This window comes from Cloeon dipterum, chromosome 3, assembly GCF_949628265.1.
Source record: "Cloeon dipterum chromosome 3, ieCloDipt1.1, whole genome shotgun sequence".
NCBI lineage: Eukaryota > Metazoa > Arthropoda > Insecta > Ephemeroptera > Baetidae > Cloeon > Cloeon dipterum.
This window is the reverse complement of record NC_088788.1, coordinates 33,619,655-33,641,997: the sequence shown is the minus strand read 5'-3', so window position 1 is coordinate 33,641,997 and position 22,343 is coordinate 33,619,655. Positions and strand designations below refer to the sequence as shown.

The 22,343-nt window shown below is 44.5% G+C and overlaps 1 protein-coding gene across 50 annotated transcripts in view; it reads right to left on the bottom strand.

The window, feature by feature from the left end:
* The window catches only part of Dscam1 (Down syndrome cell adhesion molecule 1), a 71,863-nt gene that overhangs the window by 22,117 nt on the left and 27,403 nt on the right, over positions 1 to 22,343 (bottom strand). For 8 of the 50 annotated variants that reach the window (XM_065484806.1, XM_065484821.1, XM_065484805.1 and 5 more), the window contains exons 4-11: positions 21,887 to 22,025; positions 19,635 to 19,796; positions 15,766 to 15,915; positions 14,796 to 14,919; positions 5,412 to 5,593; positions 5,103 to 5,357; positions 4,545 to 4,952; positions 4,283 to 4,444 (exon numbers count right to left, since the gene is read on the bottom strand). In XM_065484806.1, coding sequence (XP_065340878.1) covers positions 4,283 to 4,444; positions 4,545 to 4,952; positions 5,103 to 5,357; positions 5,412 to 5,593; positions 14,796 to 14,919; positions 15,766 to 15,915; positions 19,635 to 19,796; positions 21,887 to 22,025 — 1,582 coding nt within the window. Of the gene's footprint in view, positions 1 to 840; positions 1,132 to 1,224; positions 1,513 to 1,623; positions 1,912 to 1,993; positions 2,282 to 4,282; positions 4,445 to 4,544; positions 4,953 to 5,102; positions 5,358 to 5,411; positions 5,594 to 6,382; positions 6,504 to 7,584; positions 7,715 to 9,797; positions 9,922 to 11,393; positions 11,518 to 11,723; positions 11,848 to 11,882; positions 12,007 to 12,214; positions 12,339 to 13,385; positions 13,510 to 13,721; positions 13,846 to 14,050; positions 14,175 to 14,214; positions 14,339 to 14,795; positions 14,920 to 15,765; positions 15,916 to 16,781; positions 16,944 to 17,286; positions 17,449 to 18,219; positions 18,385 to 18,514; positions 18,677 to 18,726; positions 18,889 to 19,271; positions 19,437 to 19,634; positions 19,797 to 21,886; positions 22,026 to 22,343 lie in introns of all 50 variants that reach the window. The other 42 variants (XM_065484800.1, XM_065484798.1, XM_065484795.1 and 39 more) reach the window with 36 other exon arrangements.

Below are 22,343 nucleotides of genomic sequence, written 5' to 3'. Positions count from 1 at the left end.
TGGACCATTGATCTGCAAGTGGGTCGTGTAATTGTTGGCACCGGCAGCGTTTTTGGCCACGCACGTATACGATCCTACGTGAGAAGCTTTCGCGGAATCGATGATCAAAGTGCTGACTTTTTTGCTGCCTTTGCTAATCACGATTTCGTCGTTACTTTCGATTTCCGTCCCATTGAAGAGCCAGTAAACGGAAATCGGCGAGTCGCCTTTGAGAATTGTGCATTGAAAAGAAACGACTTCTCCCGCATTGATCGTCTCTTCGCCGGCAGAAAATGGAATTATTTGTGGCAAAACTGAAACAACCGTGAGGCAAAAAACCGAATGTGAATAATATTAAGTAAAAATTGAAAGCGGAAACGTCCTAGAGAGGTGATTATGGCGAAGGGGAAAATCCACTGGCAGTTAGTAAATATTAATAAAAAAAAATGTCAAACCGTTGACGTGAAGGAAAGTTGTGAAATTGTTAGCTCCAGCTGCGTTTTTGGCAACGCACGTGTATTCGCCCATGTGATTGGCTTGCACAGATTCAACCGACAAAGTGCTGATTTTTCTTCCAATTTTGCTCACAATGATTTCGTCATTGCTTTCAATTTCGGTGTTATTGAAAAACCAAGCGATTGTAATTGGTGAGTCGCCTTTGGTGATTGAGCAAGTCGCTGAAGCGAGTTCGCCCGCGTTCAAGGTTTCGTCTCCGAAGGTAAAAGGCGCGATTTGGGGCAAAACTGAAACAGCGATTATTCATTTTATACAAAAGCCCAATGAAGCGGAAGCGGTCCCTGTTTGGGTTGAATTGGAAGTCGGATGGGAAAACAAAGTTGCTAAAGTTTCTGGTTCATTAACCGTTAACGTGGAGAGAAGTGGAAAAGTTTGAGGCGCCGGCCGCGTTCTTGGCGACGCAAGTGTATTCGCCCATGTGGTTGGCTCGAGCCGATTCGATCGTCAGGGCGCTGACTTTCTTGCTGATTTTGCTAATAACCACATCGCCGTCGCCACTCTCGATCTCGGAATTGTTGAAAAACCAAGAAATCGAGATCGGCGAGTCGCCTTTTGTAATAGAACATGTTGCAGTCACCAGTTCGCCGGCGTTCAAACTCTCGTCGCCGAAAGTGAACGGCGCTATTTGGGGCAAAACTGTAAATTCAAAGCGGAAGCTGCATGAGTTGGAACGAAAGGAATTCAGGGGAGAATCAAGAATTTTTACAATGAATTATTGCTCTCAATAACCGTTCACGTGGAGCAGGGCCGAGTAATTCGTGGCCCCGGCTGCGTTTTTCGCCAAGCACGTGTATTCGCCGATGTGGCTGGCGTGCACCGACTCGATAGTAAGGGCGCTGACTTTTCTGCTGATTTTGCTAATGACGATTTCGTCGCTGCTCTCGAGCTCGGTGCCGTTGAAGAGCCAACTTATCGAAATGGGCGAGTCGCCCTTAATGACTGAACACTGCATGGATGCCAACTCGCCGACGTTTGGTATTTCATCCCCGAACGTGAAGGGGATGATTTGAGGCAAAACTTTGAAGAGAAAACAAGCGGAAGCAAGATTAAAATTATGGTTGAAAAAGAGGGAAATCAGTTAATAGAAAGAAGAACCGATCATAATTTAAAAAGGGGGAAATAATTAACCGTTGACTTGGAGGAAAGCAGAGTAATTGGTGGCGCCCGCTGCGTTTTTCGCCACGCAAGTGTACTCGCCGACGTGACTTGCGTGCACGGACTCGATGGACAGACTGCTAATTTTTCTGCCGATTTTGCTAATGGTGGTGTCATCGGTGCTCTCGATTTCGGTGCCGTTGAACAGCCAGTCGAGGGTGATGGGCGAGTCGCCCTTGATCACCGAGCACTGCAAAGAGGCCAACTCGCCGGCGTTGGGAATTTCGTCGCCAAAGGAAAACGGGACTATCTGGGGCAGAACTGCAAAATGCAACACAGCAAAATGCAAAAATTGTGCATCCAAAAACAAGTGCAAAAAATGTGCAAAAGGGTTTATGTTAACCGTTGATGTGGAGGTAGGTGGTGAAATTGGTGGAACCGGCCGCGTTTTTCGCCACGCACGTGTACTCGCCCATGTGGACGGCGCGCGTCGCGTCGATGGTGAGCGCGCTGCCCTTTTTGCCGATTTTGCTCACGGTGATTTGATCCGTGGACTCGATTTCCGAGCTGTTGAAATACCAGGCGATCGAAATCGGCGAGTCGCCCTTAATAATCGAGCACTGCGTGGAAACAAAGTCGCCTGCATTTATCGATTCCTCGCCGAAGGAAAACGGCATGATCTGAGGAAGAACTGGAAAGTGCGTAGAACTTAAAAATTCAAAACCAAACAATAGAGGTTTGTGTAAAAATGTTCAAAATGAAAGGGGTGAGTGAGAGAGGGACCGTGTTTGGAGCCTAAATTATTCAAAAATATATATATCAAACAGTTCATCACAATGAATATCGACTGACAAGGATGCCCCGAGAATTTTGAGTCAAGCAACCTGCAGGACATGGATGCGTTCGGGTTGCATACCTTTCTAAACCGAATTGGAGCGTTCGGGGCATCCGTGGACGGACAAACGAGAAACTACAGCGAGCGAGCATGAAAGAACGGAGAAGCAGAGAGAGAAAGAAAGCTATTTCGTGAATATGAGGCAGGGGACACAAATGACCGGACCGTCGACGGCGAGCATGGACGCGTGGTGATGCTGTCCGGCGAGATTTTGCGCGACGCACGCGTACTCGCCGGCGTGCTCGGCCTGGACGGCGCTGATGCCGAGGATGACCGCGTCCTCGCCCAAGGAGACGACGGAGACGCGAGCCGCGGCGCTGATGGGCCGGCCTTGGTACCTCCAGTGGATTCGGATGGGGCCGTCTCCCTCCACCACCTGGCAGGTCACCTTCATCGACTGACCCTGGCTCATCGCGCGGTCGCCGAACGTGAACGGTTGCACTCTCGGAGGCACTTTCGGCAAATAATTGCGGGGAGATATGAATGAATGAAATTCAGCCCGAGTGAAAACCGAGCGGTTGATGAAAGGACAGAGCAGAAAACAAGCACATCGAAAGCATACTCAACATCAAACTGCGGAGATTTCGAGCGCGGTTCGCAAGCGGCACAACAACGCAATTTTTATCTCGAGCGGATGGTTGTCCGGGGAGTGACTGTTTTTCGGTTTGCGTCTGTTTGGTATGGTGTTTATGTTGACAAACGCTTAATCAAGAGGCTAGTGAATTCAAGAGCCAATTTAAAAAAGCGAGACTTATTGATTTTGTCAGCAATAGCCTCTTAATTAGCGACAACAGTGTGGACTGTCAAGTGTGTCTGGTGTGTCTTTGCTGTTGTTTACCAGAGACGTTCAAGAATGCCGAGTGTTCCGCGGATCCGACGTGGTTCTCGGCAATGCAGGTGAGAAAGCCAACGTGCTCCGTGTCAAGCTGCTCGACTGCGAGCACCGAGCCCGAGTCGCCGAGGGACATCACTTTCATGTGGCGGACCGAGACCAGGGGCTGGTCGTTCAGGGTCCATCGCACCCTTACCGGGGGGCTCCCCTCCACCACGGAACAGTGTACGCTAAACGACTGGCCCGCGCTTCGAGGACGCTCGCCCAACGTGAAAGGAAGGATTTCGGGCGGTACTGCGGGCCATTCAACATTTTAAAATGTTTAGTCATCACAACTTTTGCAGAATAATTAGCAGTGCCGGCCGCATCGTTCGGTGCGAGTTTCAAGAAGGTTAGAAGTCAATTTAGTGGGTGGCTCCAATTGATTATTTAATATAGTTCTGCTTTTAATGTCGGCACGTTGCCACAAATGGGGCGGTCGCCATTATCCATTATCGGTGGTAATTGAGCTTTTCAAGCAAATTATGGGCGCCTATCTTATACATCCTAATCCTTAAGGCACAATTTATTACGCAGAAGAAATAGTATAGCAGCAGGATAGACAATTTAAACAAAAGATAAACGATATACATGGCTTACCTTTTGATATCTAAAATAATTTAAATTAAATAATTCAAGAAACATGTATAAGTTAGAGCTGCAACGCTGCTTCACTGCTGGTCTATTGAGCTGAAATGTTTCTTCATCGTGTGTGCAGAGCAGCACTTAATATTTGTTGAACAGAACCAGACAAAGTTAAATCCCATTTTAATTTAATAATTCAAATTTCAAAATTTTTAAATATATTTTTTCACACATAAAAATATTAAATTGTCTGATTCTGCTCTGGGGGAGCACATTGACAAATTTTTCTTGTTTTCCCCAAATTTGTCAATATGGAAGAAAAAGGAATCAGTGCAACTCACCCATCACTTGGACTTCCAGCGTTCCTCTTGCGCTGTAGCCCTGAGAGTTTCTTGCAACGCATGTGTAGGTGGCTTGGTCAGACTGTCGCTCCACGTTCTCGATGATCAGGGTGCCGTTGGGGAACACCTTTTGCTTCCTGTTGATTGGTAAAACTCGACCATCTGGGGAAAAAAATGAAGTTTTTTCGAATTAATTCGCAAATTAGAGTTTCTATACTCTTGATAATGCTAAAATAGCTAAAATAAATTTAAAATCACAAACCTCTCTCCCAAACAATGTTCTCGATGGGGTAGCCAGCAACAGGGCAAGTGACAAACAGATTTTCTCCAGCAACAATAGCTTTCTTCTCCATTGGCCTGATGAACGGCAAGCCGTACACATTAACCCGAGCAGCGTGTTCCGTGAATCCAACTTTTGAGGAGGCGATGCACTTGTAGAGACCGCCATCATTGGTGATGATGGAGGAAACGTTGAGGTGCGACACCACGTCACCGTTCACCGTGACATACTGGCCCACTTGAAGCCTGTCGTTGTTGGTCAGCTTCTTGCCGTCAAGTTCCCAGGTTATTTCGGGGGTAGGGTTGCCGGATGCCACGCATTTCAGGAACACGGATGGTCCAGGCTGAAGTGTCTCCTCGCCAAATGTGTGTCTAAACTGTGGTGGCTCAACTGGAAATGATTTATTGATTTAATAAATTAAAATAATGAACGACATGAAAGCGAAACAATTTTTGCAACACATTAAAATAATGAATTGTTTGAAATTTAAATATATTTTTACTATATAACAATATAACATTACTTAAAAGTAAAACTCACATCTGCCTCCGAGCTTCAACTCGGCACTAGCCTGGGCGCTTTCCTGGTCATTCCGCACAAAACACTGGTACATGCCCTTGTCTTCTTTCTTGACCGAATCTATCCTCAGGGTGGCATCCTCGTGGTTTAGGTTCTTGCCGTCTTTCAGCCAGCCGATGGTCTTGACCGGGTTTCCTTCAAAGTTGCATGTGAACACAGCAGGACGTCCGAAGTCTACAGTCTGAGTTTCAGGCTCGACAGTCGCGGACAGAGGGGCTATAATGTAAAATATTTCAATCAAGATGAAAATAAAAATCAGGGTCTCATTACCAGTGACAGTGAGGACAGTCTCGACGCTCTCTCCACCAACAGAATTGTTGACGACGCAGAGGTATTTGCCAGAATCTTCAACCTTTGCTTCCTTGATGATCAGAGTGCCGCTGACTTGCTTGACCCGGTCATTGAGAGAAACCGCCACCTTTTTTGCGGTGCCCTCAGCGAACTTGTACCATCTAAAATTTAAAAATTGGTATCAAAATTTGAACAAATTTTGAATTTGAGTCTACGCCTGGCAGAAATTTAAAGGAGCAATTTAGGCTTTTAAATGTTTATTTTTATTTGCAAATGTTAACTCATTAAGTTTTACTTGTTACGAGCTCCTTGAAAAGCTAATCCCTAGCATTGTATCGCTCCTATTATGGTCACTGAACGTGATAATTAAAAAGCCTCGATTAACAGTCAAGTCGAGATTAAAAAGGATCTGAGATGCTCGTCGCTTATCTAAGTAGGAGGAAGATGCACGTGTGCAACTCAATGAGGAGGCGATCAGCGTGATGAGCAAAGGAATGAATTTGCGATGCGACAAGGAGGAAGTTATTGGCTCTCAGCTAAGATACTTTACCTATACATGGGCACAGGAAATGCCTGCACGGGACAGAGGGCCACGATCTCTCCACCCTCTCGCCCGTTCTTGTACTCTACCGTTTTGCTCGTGACTTTCGGGGACACCGCCGAATTCGGCTCTGATTTTGAAGGGAATAATTTTGGAGCTTCTTTTTTATCATTACAGATTTGAGAGGTTTCCTGAATTTTCGGCTAAACTCACCGAAAACTTGGGACAGGGAAGCCCTGACTCGAGCACAAAATTGTGACACTGGAATGAGCAGCAATGCTCATCTCTTGCAGCCTGTCACCCGCCAATTTAGGAGCAACGCTGCTCGTCGGTTCTACATTTTTTATTTTAATATAGTTGGAAGCAACAACATAAGAGTTGGGTTGCCTGATTGATTTGGGAGAGTTACCGGAAATTTGGAACTGGAAATCCTTGACTCAGGCATAAAACTGTGGCACTGTTTTTTTCTCTCACGCTAAGTTCTTGCAACCTTCCGCCAGAAATTTTCGGGCCAACGCTACTGGTCGGTTCTACAACGGAATTCCGCGTTTTATTTTCACGAATTTGAAAAAAATATCTCTGATTGCCTGAATGTCCGAATTCCCCTGAAAACTTACCTCGCCGTAAATATGACACGGAGGTCTGAAAACGCGTTTGAAAAATGAGTCCTAAACACACTGAAAAGCAGCCACAAATTAAGCAGTTCTCAATCAACTCAAGATGAAAAGCTTTTCGTAAAAACGCACAACAGTTACTTGAAATATTGCAAGCAAGCTTAAAAATGAACGGAACAAAACATAATGACAGAATGTGTAGCTATGAAAACCCCAGGACTTACCGGCTACTGAGACTTAATCACGGTAGCCTGGGAGGAAATCAATCATTTGCATCCGTCCATGCTTACAAATCTGGAACGGTACAAAAAATCAGCACTCAATATATATTTAATGTTCTGAACAAAGTATAAAAAAGTCGACGGGCTGCTCAGTGTGGGACTTGAGGAGCAAATCACGGCGCTTACCGTTTCGTTGGAGCCGGAAAGGCCTGAGCGTCGCACATCACGGCCAGGGTCCGACCCAGGTCCGCGCTTTGCTTGTTTAGACCATCCCCTGACACTTTCGGGGCAGTTCGACCACTTGGCTCTAATCAGGAAATAATTTACCCCGGTCTTAATAATTATTTTTTAAATTTGTATTTGCTCGGCTGCCTGAATGGGACCTCGAGGGTTGATTACCGGAAATTTGGTGCGGGGAACCCTTGTCCTGGGCACAGGAGAACGGCCTCGTTGCCACGAAGAACGGCATTTCCCTCAAATCTCTCTTTGGATACGCGCGGAATAATATTGCCGTTTGGATCTATGGAATGAAACGGCCCGCTTTTATCTCTGATATCTAACCTGTATTTCGGCACAGGGAACCCGGAGACTTCGCAAAGGACAACTGCCGTGCTGTTTTCACGCACATCTGTCACAAGACTTCCGTCGATTTTTCGTCCCGCAGAACGCGGCGGAATATTCGCGGTTGGCTCTGTCCAGGATATTATTTTCCAATTTAACTCAACACGCATTCAAAAGAAATTTGGCTGCCTGACTGTTTGGATTCGTGCACTTACTTGTAACGCGGGACTGGGAACCCTGACACTTGGCAAGTGAGGTAAACGCTTGAATGCTGGTTTACGAGAACTATTTCGCCCCCCTCATATTTCTTTCCCTGTGATCGCGGGGGTATTTGATTGGTTGGCTCTGCAAAATTCGATTAGAGACTACTGTAGAAAATTTGTCAGATTTATGATGTCTGAAAGTTGCCTGAATATTTTGTGCCCGAGCGAATTTACCTAAATTTGGGGGGCGGTGACGCTTGAGCAACGCACTGAAGGGCAGAAGTGGAATTTATCAAAATATCTTCTTTCATCGAACCAAATTTCGCGTCTTTCAGTTTAGGACCGAGTTTTGATTGCGGCTCTTGAATAAAAAAATTAATGGACATTAATATTTTGCTCTTTGTGTAAGGATGCCTGATAATGTTGATAAATGAACCCTGCTCGCAAGCGTATTACCGAAAAACAGGAACTGGGGAAGATTGCGCAATGCACAATAATGCGACAGTTGAATTTTCGCGGAAAATCTCCCTTTTCAGCTCTATTTTCGAGTCTTTCAATTTCGGGGCCATTTTCGTTTGCGGCTCTGAAATTCCCAATTTGAATTTTTAGTAGAAAGTGAAATTTCTGAAGAAGGTTGCCTGACTAAGTTAATGATTTTTTAAAATCTTTACCTAAATATTGGAGCAGGGGAACCCTGAGCTATGCAATTTAGGGTGAATTGAATTCCCTGAGAAATTCGAACAACGTCTATTTTTGAATCCTTTAGTTTTGGGGCCATCTTTGAATGCGGCTCTGTAAATGTTTTGAGAAATGTGATTTTGGGAAAATAAAAAAAATGCCGAAGGTAATGCCTGAATATAATTTATAAGGAACGGACCTGAAAACAGGTACGGGAAATCCCTGAACCATGCACGTCATCATAAGCATCGCGCCTTGCCGCGTAACTGCTTTCACACCAGTGTATTGACCATCCTTTAATTTAGGGGCAACACTTGTGGATGGCTCTGCAATTTTGGGCAAATTAAATACCTGAACGCAGGGGCAGGGAAACCCTGAACAGCGCAGATTAAGGGCAGCGTGCGGTTCGATTCAATCATTTTTTTCACCTGGCCCAGCTCCTTGTCCTTCATTTTTGGGGGAATGCTCGTGTGGGGCTCTAAAAACCAAAATTTTCAAGCCCTTTACCTGAAGGAAGGGGCAGGATAACCCTGAACTGCGCACACTATGGGCACGGTTCGCTGCGATTCGGTGAATTTCCACGCCTGTCCCAGTTCTTTGTCTTTTATTTTGGGGCGCATGTGAGTTTGAGGCTCTGATGTTCAAAATTAAAGTAAAATATGATAAAATATTTGTCATGGGGTTAATTTAACACCAATAAAAAGGGCGGCTACCTAAATGAAGGGGCTGGAAATCCCTGCACAGGGCACACCATAGGAGCAATACCTCCAAGATTCGTTTTCTTTTTCATTGTTTCCGTTTCTGAGTCTTTCGCTTTGGGAGCCATGCTCGTTTGAGGCTCTAAAAGTGAAATTATTATGAAACAAACCTGAATTTCGGCGTGGGGAACCCCTGAGCAGAGCACAAAAGCGGAATATCGCCTCCCACATTTATCGACTTTTTATGCCCAGATATGTCCTTGTCCTTCGCTTTAGGTGCAACACTTGCGTGAGGCTCTGATATAGGAATGAGACGAGACGGTAATATTACAGATTTGCATTAAAATCAATTATTTGGCACGCCAGAGCTCACAAGCGGTTTTTACGCATTTTAATTGAAAATTTTAAAAATAATTCAATTTGATTTCAGTACCTGAAAAACGGCAATGGAAAGGCCTGCGCGTCGCAAGCTAAAACGACTGCTTTGCCAGAGCGGCCAACGACCGCGTCCAGCTTGGACTTGGGAGGAAGTCTGGGTGGAGCGCTTCCGATCGGATCTGGTGCGAATTTTTACATCTCAATTTTCGAGTTTCTCTATATGATTAATTCTACACACGCCTTAAATGTTGGGATAGGCTTATACCTAAAAAGAGGTGGAGGAAATCCTTGTGCCTCGCACAGCAAGTTATAAAATGTGCCACTGGCCGCTTCGTTAATGATTTTCGCCGTTTTCGGGAAATTAGGACGCATTTGACCGACAGGATCTGAATTTTAAGTGTTTATTAAAATTTTGTGTGAATGTGTTATTGAAGGTTGGGTGAATAAAACGTTACTTTGATCTTAATTTACCGGAAATTTGGCAGTGGGTGAGCTTGTGCTTGACACAAAAGGGCGACACTCGCGTTTATTTTTTTACTGGACACTATGATCTTTGCCGAGGGAGGCACGTTAGGGGCGCTACTGCTCACAGGATCTATCAATAATTGACATAGTAAGTATTTTTAATTTAAATGTTAGTTGAATGTTGGCTGAAGTTGGTACAAAGGATCCCGTTTAAAAACTAACCTAAAACTTGGCACAGGATGAGCTTGCGCTTGACAAAGCAAAGCGATATTTGTGGATGATTTCTTCCTTAAAATTGTGACCATTTGGGTTGGAGGCACTCGCGGAGCCTCGCTGCTGACTGGCTCTGAATCGGAAAATAGTAATATAAAAATTTTCACCTGAATACGGGTACCGGGAACGCCTGCCCTTCGCAAAGAAGACTAGTGCTTTTGTTCCGCTCAATTTCAAACGAATCAGACTTCGCACCCTTCGGCAGTTTTGGCGGAACCCGACCCACAGGATCTGTCTAATTTTATTCCGTGCAGCGTAATTTTCAATACCAAAGTCGGCCCTGAGAAATTGGAAATGGGTACCATTGCATTCTATACCTGAAAATTGGCACGGGAAAAGCTTGTCCCTCGCAGAGCAAACTTATGCTGTATTGGATATCAACTTCAAAAGAGTTGGACTTGGAGCTTTTGGGTAGTTTAGGAGGCACTCTTCCCACAGGATCTAGTTATTATTTAATTTGTTTAAAATTTACAAAAAAAAGCCTGAAAGTTATTTTGAAACAGGGTACGCAGCACACTTTTTAAACCAAGTATCGAAACGCATTAACTTCTGCCAAAATGCCACCGCAAACGCTTGTTATGTAAGGGATGCCAACCACCTTGTCGCACTTAAGCCACTTTCAAGCGTAATTAATGACGGTGCCAGCGCGCAGCGAACAAAGAGGAGAGATAAGGTCAAGGCCAACTCGCTGCGAGAGAAAGAGCGCGCGCCGCCAAGAGAACGAGATGGGCTGCACCACGACTGCGTGGATGGGCAACCTGTTGCATGCCCATTCATTCATTCATTCCTCCCACTCCTGGTGCGCGGAGCGTATTACTACTACAATACTACGCGACTTTACAACCTTCCCATTCATACCTATGTGACGGCACGGGGAACCCTTGCGCCTGACACAATAGCGTCAAACCGAGGCCCGTTCGCATGAAGTACGAGCTGGTTTTCGAACTGGTTGCGAAGGCGGGTGCTTTCGAGCCAACGGGGTCTGCAATTTATTTTTTTAACACTTCTGTCACTTGCCTAAATGCTGGGACTGGAAACCCCTGAGCCAGGCACAAAAGGCCGAAACCCTGACCGGTTTGCCGGTTGAACGTGAAACTTTTTGAATCCGTCGAAAACGCAGGAGCTTTCGATCCCATCGGCTCTAAAGGAAAATTTGCGTTTCTAATTGCGAAATACCTGAATGACGGAATGGGGAACGCCTGAGCTGGGCACAGCAAGCTGAAATCGGTTCCGCTGCTCGTACTTAAAATGGAGCCCTTTGAGGCAGACGCAAAAGTCGGGGCTTTGGAGCCGACTGGGTCTATTGTTTATATAAATTAGTACACGTACTTGAAAGACGGGACAGGAAACCCCTGCGCCGGGCAAAGCAGGCTAAATCCATCACCCAATCGCATTTTGAAAGAAATACTATGCGAAGTCGTGGAAAATGCGGGTGCTTTTGAACCGACCGGATCTGCATGATGTTACAAAGCTTTTACAATGAGGCTCACGTACTTGAATGAGGGGACAGGGAAACCCTGCGCAGGACACACCAGGCTGAAGCTTTGCTCTAATTTCATGTCAAAAGTGAAACTTTTGGATGCGGTCGAGAAGGCTGGGGCTTTGAAACCCATCGGTTCTAAAATAAAATTTGTTTTTCAACATTTTCACTCTACGTACTTGAATGTCGGCGGAGGAAACCCTTGCGCTGGGCAAAGCAAGCTAAACCCCTGACCAGATCGCATTTTAAAGGTCGAACTTATTGAGGCAGTGGAAAAGGACGGTGCTTTGGAGCCTACTGGGTCTGAAAGAGATTACTGAATTGGTTTCTGCACCAACCTGAATGCCGGGGTAGGGAAACCCTGCGCTAGGCAAAGGAGGCCAAAACTGCTTCCAAGCGTTCGAGTGTAAGAACTTATTTTTGAATCCGACGAAAATGACGGAGCTTTAGCTCCAACAGGATCTGATATTTTTATAGAAAATTCGTTAGTAAATCAGTGACTCCCACCTGAATGACGGGACAGGGAAACCCTGAGCTTGGCAAAGGAGCGCAAAGCCTTGATTGCTGTCTCTCGTAAAGGACAAAGTGTGAGTCCAACGTGAATTTTGGTGCTTTAGTACCCACTGGGTCTGCAATTTTTATTTTACATAAAATGAAAAAGGGAACAGACCTGAATGTTGGTCTAGGGTGACCCTGAGCTAAGCAAAGTAAGCCGAAGCCGCTGCCCTGACTGCGCGTGAACGAGCTGCTCTTTAAATCGGTTGAAAAAGATGGCGCTTTTGCTCCGACCGGTTCTAATCGTTCAAATTTCAATTATTTGAACATTATTTATCTCACCTGAATGATGGTATGGGAAACCCTTGTGCTTGGCAAAGTAAAGCAAACTTTTGCCCCGAGTGTCTCTTAAAGGATAACGTTTCCGTTTCCTGATTAAACTTGGGTGTTTTTGATCCGACGGGATCTGGCAATAAAAATTATAAAGCGATGAAGTTGAGCCGTCTCACCTGAACAGAGGGACAGGGAAACCCTGAGCTTGGCACAAAATCGCGAAACCGAAACCTGCATTGAACTCAACCGCGACGACTTTGGCGCCGGACGAAAATTTCGGCGCCCTCGAACCGACCGGATCTGCGAATGTGCGAATATCGTGGGATTCAAAATCACGTCATTGGTTTACCTGAAGGCCGGGACTGGGAAACCCTGGGCTTGGCAAAAAAGGGCAAAACTAGTGCCCGATGAAAATTCAGCAGAGAGGATTCTGGTGCTAATTGAAAATTTTGGTGCCTTCGAACCGACTGGATCTGCCAATTAAAAGGATAGGATTTTTGTATGCAAAACTAAATGTACCTGAAGGCTGGGACAGGAAACCCCTGCGCTTGACACAAAAGAGCCATGCCCTTGCTTAAGTGGTGGTCGATAGAAATTACTTTCGTGCCAATAGAAAATTTAGGGGCTCTTGAGCCGACCGGATCTAGAGAACGAAATTTGTTTTTTAAATGCGTGGACATTCTACCTGAATGACGGGGTGGGAAACCCTTGCGCTTGGCAAAGTATAGCAAATCCATGGCTTGATCTGCGTTCAATTGATAAGATTTTCGCATCTAAGGTAAATTTTGGTGCTCTCGATCCGACTGGATCTATAAAAAATATTTTATCCCAATTAAATATGTACCAACCTGAAGGATGGGAGAGGAAAACCCTGAGCTTGGCACAAAAGGGCAAAACTTGTTGCTAATTCCCGCTCAATTGAGACAACTTTAGTGTCTTTCGCGAACTTTGGTGCTCGTGAGCCGACAGGGTCTAAATAATAAAAAACATTTGAAATTTCGTCTCTAATTTACCTGAAGGTTGGAACTGGGAAACCCTGTGCTTGGCACAACAGAGTGTACGCTTGCTTTTCTGCCCTTTCCAGTGAAAATGTTTTGTACTCGGAAGAGAATTTCGGCCCTTTGGCACCAACCGGCTCTACAGAATTTACAACTTAATAAATGCTGTTCCAGCCTCACCTGAATGATGGGGCAGGGTAACCCTGAGCTTGGCAAAGGAGACCAAATCCCTGCTGTTCTTGTCTTTTGATCGAGAACGTTTCATAATCGGAGTTGAATTTTGGAGCCTTTGCACCAACCGGTTCTAATGCGCAAGCAGATATTCAAATAAATAATTGTCATCCCACAAACCTGAAGGTTGGCGTAGGGTATCCCTGAGCCTGGCAGAGGAGCCCAAATCCCTGCCCCTCATGACGTCTTATGAAAAACTTTTCATAGTCGGACGCAAATTTCGGCGCTTTGGCTCCAACAGGTTCTATTCGAATGTCAATTATAAATTCCTTTCCATCCTCACCTGAATGAAGGTGACGGGTAACCCTGCGCCTGACACAGAATACCAAAACCCTGGCCCGCGTGTCGTTTGATTGAAAGTGTTTCGTAGTCGGTGGAGAAAATTGGAGCTTTAGCACCGACCGGCTCTATTTTAGGATATTACAAATTAAATTAAATTTCCACTTCACCTGAACGAGGGTGTAGGATAGCCCTGAGCCTGACACAACAGGGCAAAACCTTGGCCGAGTTGCCAGTCAAAAGAGTGTGTTTTGTCATTAGTTGCAAATTTCGGCGCCCTCGAGCCAACGGGATCTGACAAACAATTGTTTAAAAAAAGAACAAGCGCTCTCACCTGAATGCGGGAACAGGGAAGCCCTGAGTCTGACAAAGAAGCGCGAAATTTTGTCCACCACGGCGTGTCAAATGGTGGATTTTATCCTCAGAATAATATTTTGGCGCCTTTGCCCCGACCGGATCTACATTTGCGCGGAAATTTAGTTAAAATTCCGAAAACTAACCTGAATGCAGGGACAGGAAAGCCCTGAGCCTGGCACAGAAGGGCAAAACTAGAGCCACCGTCGCGAGTAAAGGAGTGCGTGCGGTCGTCGGTAAAGTACTTTGGAGCTTTGGCTCCAATCGGTTCTGGATTTTACGAGAGTGCAATTTCAGAAATGACAATTTAAAGGTTTACCTAAAGCTTGGGACAGGATGACCCTGGGCTTGACAAAGGAGGGCCAAATTCACTCCTGACTTGCGAGCAGTCATGTCAAATTTTTCTTTGGACGGGATCATCGGAGCAGTGCTACTGAATGGATCTATTTTCGAAAATAAAATGCTCTTGACCAACTTTGAAAATAAAACAGAGCTACCTGAATATTGAAATAGAACCCTACACAAATAACGAAGATGGCCACCGATCCGAGGGTGATTTACCTGTAAGAAGGGACGGGGAACGCTTGCGCTGGGCACAAAATAGTCAGACTGTGATCGAGTTTGGTGTCAAAAGTGCGACTTTTGTCCATGGTTGGAAACTTTGGGAGGACGCTGCCAACTGGTTCTGTTTTATATTGCGAATAATAATTAGAAAAATCCTGCGAGCCGACGAAAATTCGAAATGAGATTGAGAGCCTCACTTACCTGGGTCCCCAAATTAAAGGATAGGATCTGGTGAGAAGGCTGATTTGGATTTGAATTTAGCGGAGCAGTTTTTGCTCGAGCGAAAGAGAGCCTCAATGCAGCTCAATGGAAATTTCGAATTTGAAACCGCTTGTGTGCCCTTTGCGTAGCAGGGGTACCCTATCCCAACATTCAGGCAACCTTCAACACACAGCTGGTTGAAATGGCAATAAAAACCAGCAAATAAAATCTATGGCAAACTTAATGATCAGTTACGTTAAAGTTTGCCATTTAATGTAATGTAAACCAGAAAAATCCTGCACAGAAAATTGCCGAAAATTGGTGTTTCCAATTAAAATTTGAATCCGTGCTGAATTTTTCTGGCAAGTCCGCCTACATTTTGCCAAACTTTTTTAGAGTTTTAATACATGAGCATGTTTTAAAAATCAAAAGTTTGGCATAATCTAGGCAAACCCCAAGAGTGGCGCAACAGGTGTTTGTGAGGGAGTAAACAATGTGAATTAAAATATACAATTGATCATTCAAAGCAATCCGGTCAAATGCTGACAACTGAGCTCAGCAAACAAAGCGCCTCCATTTAAACCACCTGTTACGTCCCTGCTTGGCATCTGTCAACCGTTCACCAGCGCAACAAACACAAGTGGCAAATTTTCCCTCAAACGGCCAATTTGCTTTAAATAAATTTGCTGTCCAGCGAATGATTACAGGAAATTTATTTTGAGAATATATTTTGTAATTGAAAATTCAATCGTTTTTGCAGACTCACCAGTGATGACGAGACGTCCCTTGGTTGCGCTCAGACGTGTTTCACCTGTAAGTCTGTGTTTGGTACGACACTGATAGGACTTGTATCCGTCCTCAGGTCCAACATCCCTGATGTGCAATTCGCCCGAAGGCAGGACTAGATATTTGCCATCTGAAAATTTAGCATTTATTAGTAAATATTCAGATGAGGCTTGACATGCCGTAACTACTGATGTTTTTTAAAGTGTAATTTTGATGTCTTTCAGACAAAGTTTAAATTACAAGAGGATTTATCAGTATTTATAGCGTGTCAAACCAATTTCAAGATATAAAAACCGATTAAATGAAAGCTCTGAGCATTGAATTTAACGCAGAGAACTTGCATTATAAAAACATGTTGCATTTTTCTAATGACCATTTGGTATACACATCATACTATTATTAAATGATATTAAGAAAATATTTTCTTTTGTTAGAAGAATTTTTTTATAAATTTGATTTGTGTACCAAAGTCATTCACGAAACTATGCTCCTCTTTTAAATTATTTTAAAAGGATGCAAGTAAAATCTAGTTCAAAAATTTATTTGAATTCTTTTGTGTAAAACCGAAATTAATTTTTCGCCTCTTCAGCACTATTTTAAAAAGAGGAGCATAATTTACTACACACACGAAGTAAAACTATTTCAATGACAAGCTTATATTTATCTAGCCATCTCTCATTAAAGCAAAAACACAAAAATTTTCAATCAAAGAACCTGTAACACCTCAAATAATTGAGCTATGATAATTATTAGTTAATAAAATTTTGATCAATTGTGTTACAGTTTCTTGAACAAATATATTATCATTGTTGACAATACTTTAAATTTAAATATATCTTTACTAATCGCCAAGCAGCAAAAACTGAAACCATACAATGTCAAAAATTGAAATATAGAAATTATTAGCTCCTCCAGCTCTCCAGCAGCTGCAAACTCGGTGAAAAATAGCATTGGAAAAGAAAAAAAATCACGGAGATATATTTTCACGGCATGTACCATAGTCTGTGGAGGGCAGTATGTCCCTATTCTCGTCCTCGACCCACGAAGAAACGAAAACATAGTCCGCCACAAAACTGGGAATGTGACACTTGATGATGGCCGTGTTGCCCTTGAGCACGTGCTCGTCCATCACGTTGACCTGGTAGTGCTGCGTGACCACTGGCAAACAAACGCAAACATTCCCTAATTAAAAAACGCCTGCCAAGTATGCAATCCCGCCAAGCACCAGCTCCTGGCAAGTATGCTGCGCCGCCGTGTGCTGCTGCATGATGGCGCCTCTCGCGGCTGCTCGGCGAAGCTGACTTAAAATGGGACTTAGAATTTTCAGCGTTAGTGGCTGTCGAGAACGAGAATGGGTTGCACACACATGAATAATATGAGCTGCAGTGGATGCGTGTGTGTTTTTTTCTCCGGATTTTAGCCACTGCTTAAATAACGCGTCAGGGAGGAGTGTCGGACAGTTTACACAAATCAAATCAACATCGGAGCGCATTTCTTGTACCGTAGGACGATGCCATAGGGTACTGGGTGCCCTCGGTGTCCGTCCAGGACACAATCTCGACGTAGTCGCTGACGAACGAGGGAATGTTGCACTTAAACACGGCCGCGTTACCCTTAATTACGAACACATCATACACCTGTGCTTCGTAATACTGATTCACGGCTGCAACAAAAGGGGCCAAAAGTTAGAAACATATTCCCAGATTTCCACCCTCAAATGGGAAACCCTTTTTCTGGAAATGAGGAACAAAGTTAGCGAGCTGGAATGTGGAGTTGACGTCAGTACACAGAGTAGAAATAATAAAAGGGTTGTGTATGGTGCTTTACCGTTGACGTTGGTGGCGAGTGAGTGGGACTGGTCGTCAGTCAGCCACTCGACCACCTCAACAAAGTCACTAACAAAACTCGGCACCAGACACTTTAACGTGGCCGTGTTTCCTTTTAGGACGAATTCGTCGATCACCCTCGTCTGATAGAACTGGTGGACAACTATAGAGGAAAAGAAATAATGTTTTGCTGTTAGTCACGTAAATGGGATATAGGACCAGAACATTTCGCAAACACAAAGCTGAAATTCAAAAGTAGGATTAGAAACGATTACATCGGGTTTAAAACCATGGCGCACGGGAAATTACCATATTCGTTAGAGGGGTGATAGTTGTTGCCGTCAGAATCGGTCCAAAGGTCGACACTGACAAAGTCGGCAACAAAACTGGGAACCTCGCATTTCATGATGGCGCTGTTGCCCCTGATGACGTACTCGTTGTCGGCCTCGCTCTCGTACGCTTGGGACACCACTTAGAAGGCAGATTTTTGTTAATATTTCGGCAAAGCCAATTTCGAGAAAGAAGAAATGATTAGATCAGGGCAGGGGAGGGTTGGGGCGTCTGAAAGAGAGCGAGTCGTATCAGTGTGTGCAACAGGGTCCAATTACCGTAGTGGCTGTTGGCCGCTGTGTACGTTTCCCCAGTGTCCGAGATCCATGCCTCGACAGACACGAAGTCGGACACGAAACTGGGGATTTTGCACTTCATGACCGCACTGTTGCCGCGAATCACGTATTCGTTCTCACCCTCGGTCACGTAATACTGCGTGACAACTACAAAAATTGGATCGATAATTTAATTAGCTAAAGGGTAACATCATCAATTGACAATCTGTAACCGGGAGAGAATTCTATCAGTGCTGAAAATTAGAATGGTCCGTTAGTGTCGGCCGGGCGTGTTTACCGTATTGCTCAGACGGGACAAAAATTTTGCCGTCGTCGTCGACCCACGACTCGACCTGCACGAAGTCGGCCACGAACGAAGGGATGCTGCACTTGAGCAAAGCGGTATTGCCCCTGATCACGTACTCAGTCATGATCTCGGCCTCGTAAAACTGATTCACCACTGGCGGCACAAAAAGCAGGGTGGGCATTAGTGTTGGCGCTAATTATTACCGTAGTCAGAGGTCGGCGTGTAGACGCTCTTGTCACTGCCCACCCACGCCTCGACCCGCACAAAGTCGGCAACAAACGAGGGGATGGTGCACTTGAGCACCGCAGTGTTGCCGCGGATCACGTACTCGGACACCACCTCCGCCTCGTAGTACTGCGTGACCACTGCGTTTAACGGCCACAAGCATTAGTTTCGGCCGGGATTGGGCTCGGAGGTGGATTAGCTTGAATTTTCAAAGGCTTGCCGAGGAACAGTTTCAATACATTACATTTAGTTTCAATCTGGATAACAGACATAAAAATTCCAGGATGGATAAAGTTATAAAATTCTTCCCGGCAGCGTGAATATTCAAGATCATCAAACACTCCTGTTTACATAAAAAAGGAGAGATGGCTGAAAAAGGAATTTATCAAATCAGTGGGAGAGCGCGGAGCTATTTTCGGTGTCGGCTGCAAGAGAGACAAGAAAGATCAGAGGCCCTATATATATACGTCCGAGGCGCGATAAAATCACAATAAAAGTTGAATCCCAAAACAAAAAAGGGTACCGTGCTGTTCGCCAGAGGCGTGGAAAGTGTTTCCTGTGTCGTCCTGCCAGGAGACAACGCTGACAAAGTCGGCCACGAACGAGGGAATGCTGCACTTGAGCACCGCAGAGTTGCCTCTGATCACGTACTCATTGTTCACCTCGCTTTGGTAAAACTGCTGCACCACTAAAACCGCCGTTGATTGACCATTTTAAAACCGGAGCAAATAAACAAACAAGTCATAATATTCTCCGACTCCGCCGCCGAAAGCTAAAAAGGCTTCAGGAATTTGTCAGTCCCAAACAAGATCTTTGTGTGTTTGTGCTTTTCTGAGAGATGGCTTTTCATTTTTCATTTCGTAAACAGGATGCAGTCTATTTTTACCGTAATTCTGGTCAATGACAAAGGTCTCGCCCTTGTCTGTTTGCCAGGAGACGACGTGCACGAAATCGGCCACGAAGGAGGGCACCTGGCACTTGAGCACCCCCGAGTTGCCCCTGATTACGTACTCCTTGTTCACGTCGGTGTCGTACTCCTGCTGCACCACTGTGGACCATATCTTTATTACACCTGCGCCTCCCAAATTTGTTTGTTTGCATAAATATATTTGTCTCTCAGGAATGGAATTTTTCCTCTTTAGGGACCTGCTGATAAAGCGTCCGTTTTATCGCTGCGGCGTGTCTGGAATTTGAGTTTTAAAGAGCTGCAGCTATTTAAAAACGCGTAAATATATATTTTTTAAATGATAAACGGACGGTTCAGTACCGTTTAGGAATTTTAAATTTAGCTGAATCAAAGGGCTGAGTTATCAGTGCGTCTTAAATCTTTCAACAATTTTTCATAGTGCATTTTTTGTTAAAAAATCCATTTCCCACATCACAAACACACAAAGACACTATACCTCACCAAACAAGAATATTATTTATTAAAGCGATCGAAAGGATAATTTTATGGAACGTGCTGGAGAAGAGAGAGTAATTTATCCCCTTGCATTCTGATTTTTTGGTCGCGACCGAAGCTTACAATTTTTCCTCTTAACGCGTCCGCGATAACGTATAATGAAAAAATCAATCACGGCCAATTATGGCGCCACAGGAATTCTCTTTTGCGACGAGCGAGCGGCTGCTTTTGTCAGCACGCCGAGCAGAATGTGTGCTGGGTGATGCGAGAGACAGATATCCGTCGTGCATGTAATCGCGCAAATGGCACACCCCAGCTGGAAACACAGCGAGCCTTGCTCGTGATGAAATGGTACTCTGGTGCGGACGTGATTTCATTTCCCTTTCAGATATTAAAAATTATAATTTTTGTCTGATTTTGAAACTGAATTTGCCACGTGTTTTAAGAAATCCCCAATAAACTAAAATCACATATAGCAAAACAAGTTCCATTTCATCCAGAACATGTGCCAGCCAAATGCACAGAACGCCCAAAGCAAATACCGTGCTTTTGCTTTCACCGTCGGTCTGATTTCCCAGATCGAGGGTGCAAGCCAAGTTTAATTACTCTCCCCAGCATCAGCAGTGGCATGCAGCAAATCGTCGTCCATCAGCACGTTCCTGGCCACGTTTTATTTGTTCTGCCGGGGGTTGCTTTAACTCCACAATGAAACACGACACGTGTATGTGTGTGTGTGTTTGCTGCGCATGCAACGATAAGCTCAAACTGCACTATATGCGTAATTAATTTAGGGAGACTCCATCGTCTGGCCGCCGCCGCCTCCGCCACATTCCGCATAAATTGCACTGATGGTTTGTTTAGACAGAAAACAGAACACACTCCTGTGGACGGGGATTAGTGAAATATTGCATCAACAGGATTGAAATTACAGGGTGCGAAACGAAAATTTTGCTGCACGGTGTAGTCCAAGAACACAGAAAACACAGTACAAGGGCGGGGCTTATAGAATTTTTGTGACGACGAGTGAGTGGAAATTATTAAGATACTATATACCGACAATTCAATCAATTAAAAGCCAGCTGACACCATATTACAAAATCTGTCAGTTCAAATTTTCTACTCTCTCGTCGTCAAAAACAAGTTTTATGATTGGAAAACTGAATTTTATAATTAATTCAAGTTTCCAAAACAAATTCAGAGGCTCTCAAAAGAAAATATCCCAATTTCTAGTTGAAATTAAATTAAGCTTCCTCATTTTTTCGTATTCCAACAGAAAATATCATAATTTTAAGATTTCCAACCTTGTAAATCTTAAATTCAAAGCTTTTGAGAGCCTCTGGTATCAATATTCATCTCAAATCAATAATCCACCAGCACAAAACCACTTGAATAGCGATTCACCCCTTCCCCATTCCACTCAGTCTGACGGGAAACGACAAAAACAAACAAATTCATTTGAAATTGCCTAACTGAGTTTGCCCAAAGGTTGGTTGGGCTCGTCGGGAAACGCCAATTAAAACTGACACGGAAGAAAATCGAGTTTCAGGTGAGCTAACTTAATTTGCGGGCTCGATCGAGCACGAGGGTGCGTCTCTCGCCCCAAGGGGTGCAAATCGGATGGGGGAAGTGCGTTCGCGACAGACGGTTTGGTGCCGGTGGAGCGACAGCAAATCTTTCAAAGGGGTGAAAAGGGGGCGAGTAATCAAAAGAGAGCGATTCTCTCTATCTGTCTCTACCTGCTCGCACGTGGACATCTCGCGAATGGATCGAGCCGACAGAGTTGCGCGCCAGACACACGTACACCTGGGCGTGCACCTCTTGCCGGTAGTCCTCCGCGCGGAACGGCGGGAACACCAAATTTCCGTTTGGCATCACCTTGGGGAGAAGGGAAATAAATAAATTAATTATAGCTTAAGATTTGATTTAGATAATGTTGTTGCTTGTTACAAGGTACTTGGCATGTGTTTCATATAATATTTTAGATTCAAAAGTATTTTATTGTGGATCATCAGAGCAACTATGCCCCATACCTCGATACATTCAGAACAACAACAAAAATAACAAAGTATCGTTTTTGTTTTGGTTATAACAGAGGGAAAATAATCAGTTAATTAATTCAGTGTTTTGTAAAAAAAAAATATCTGGCTACCACCATCTAAATTTATGGTTTATAGCAAAAAATTGGAGCATTTA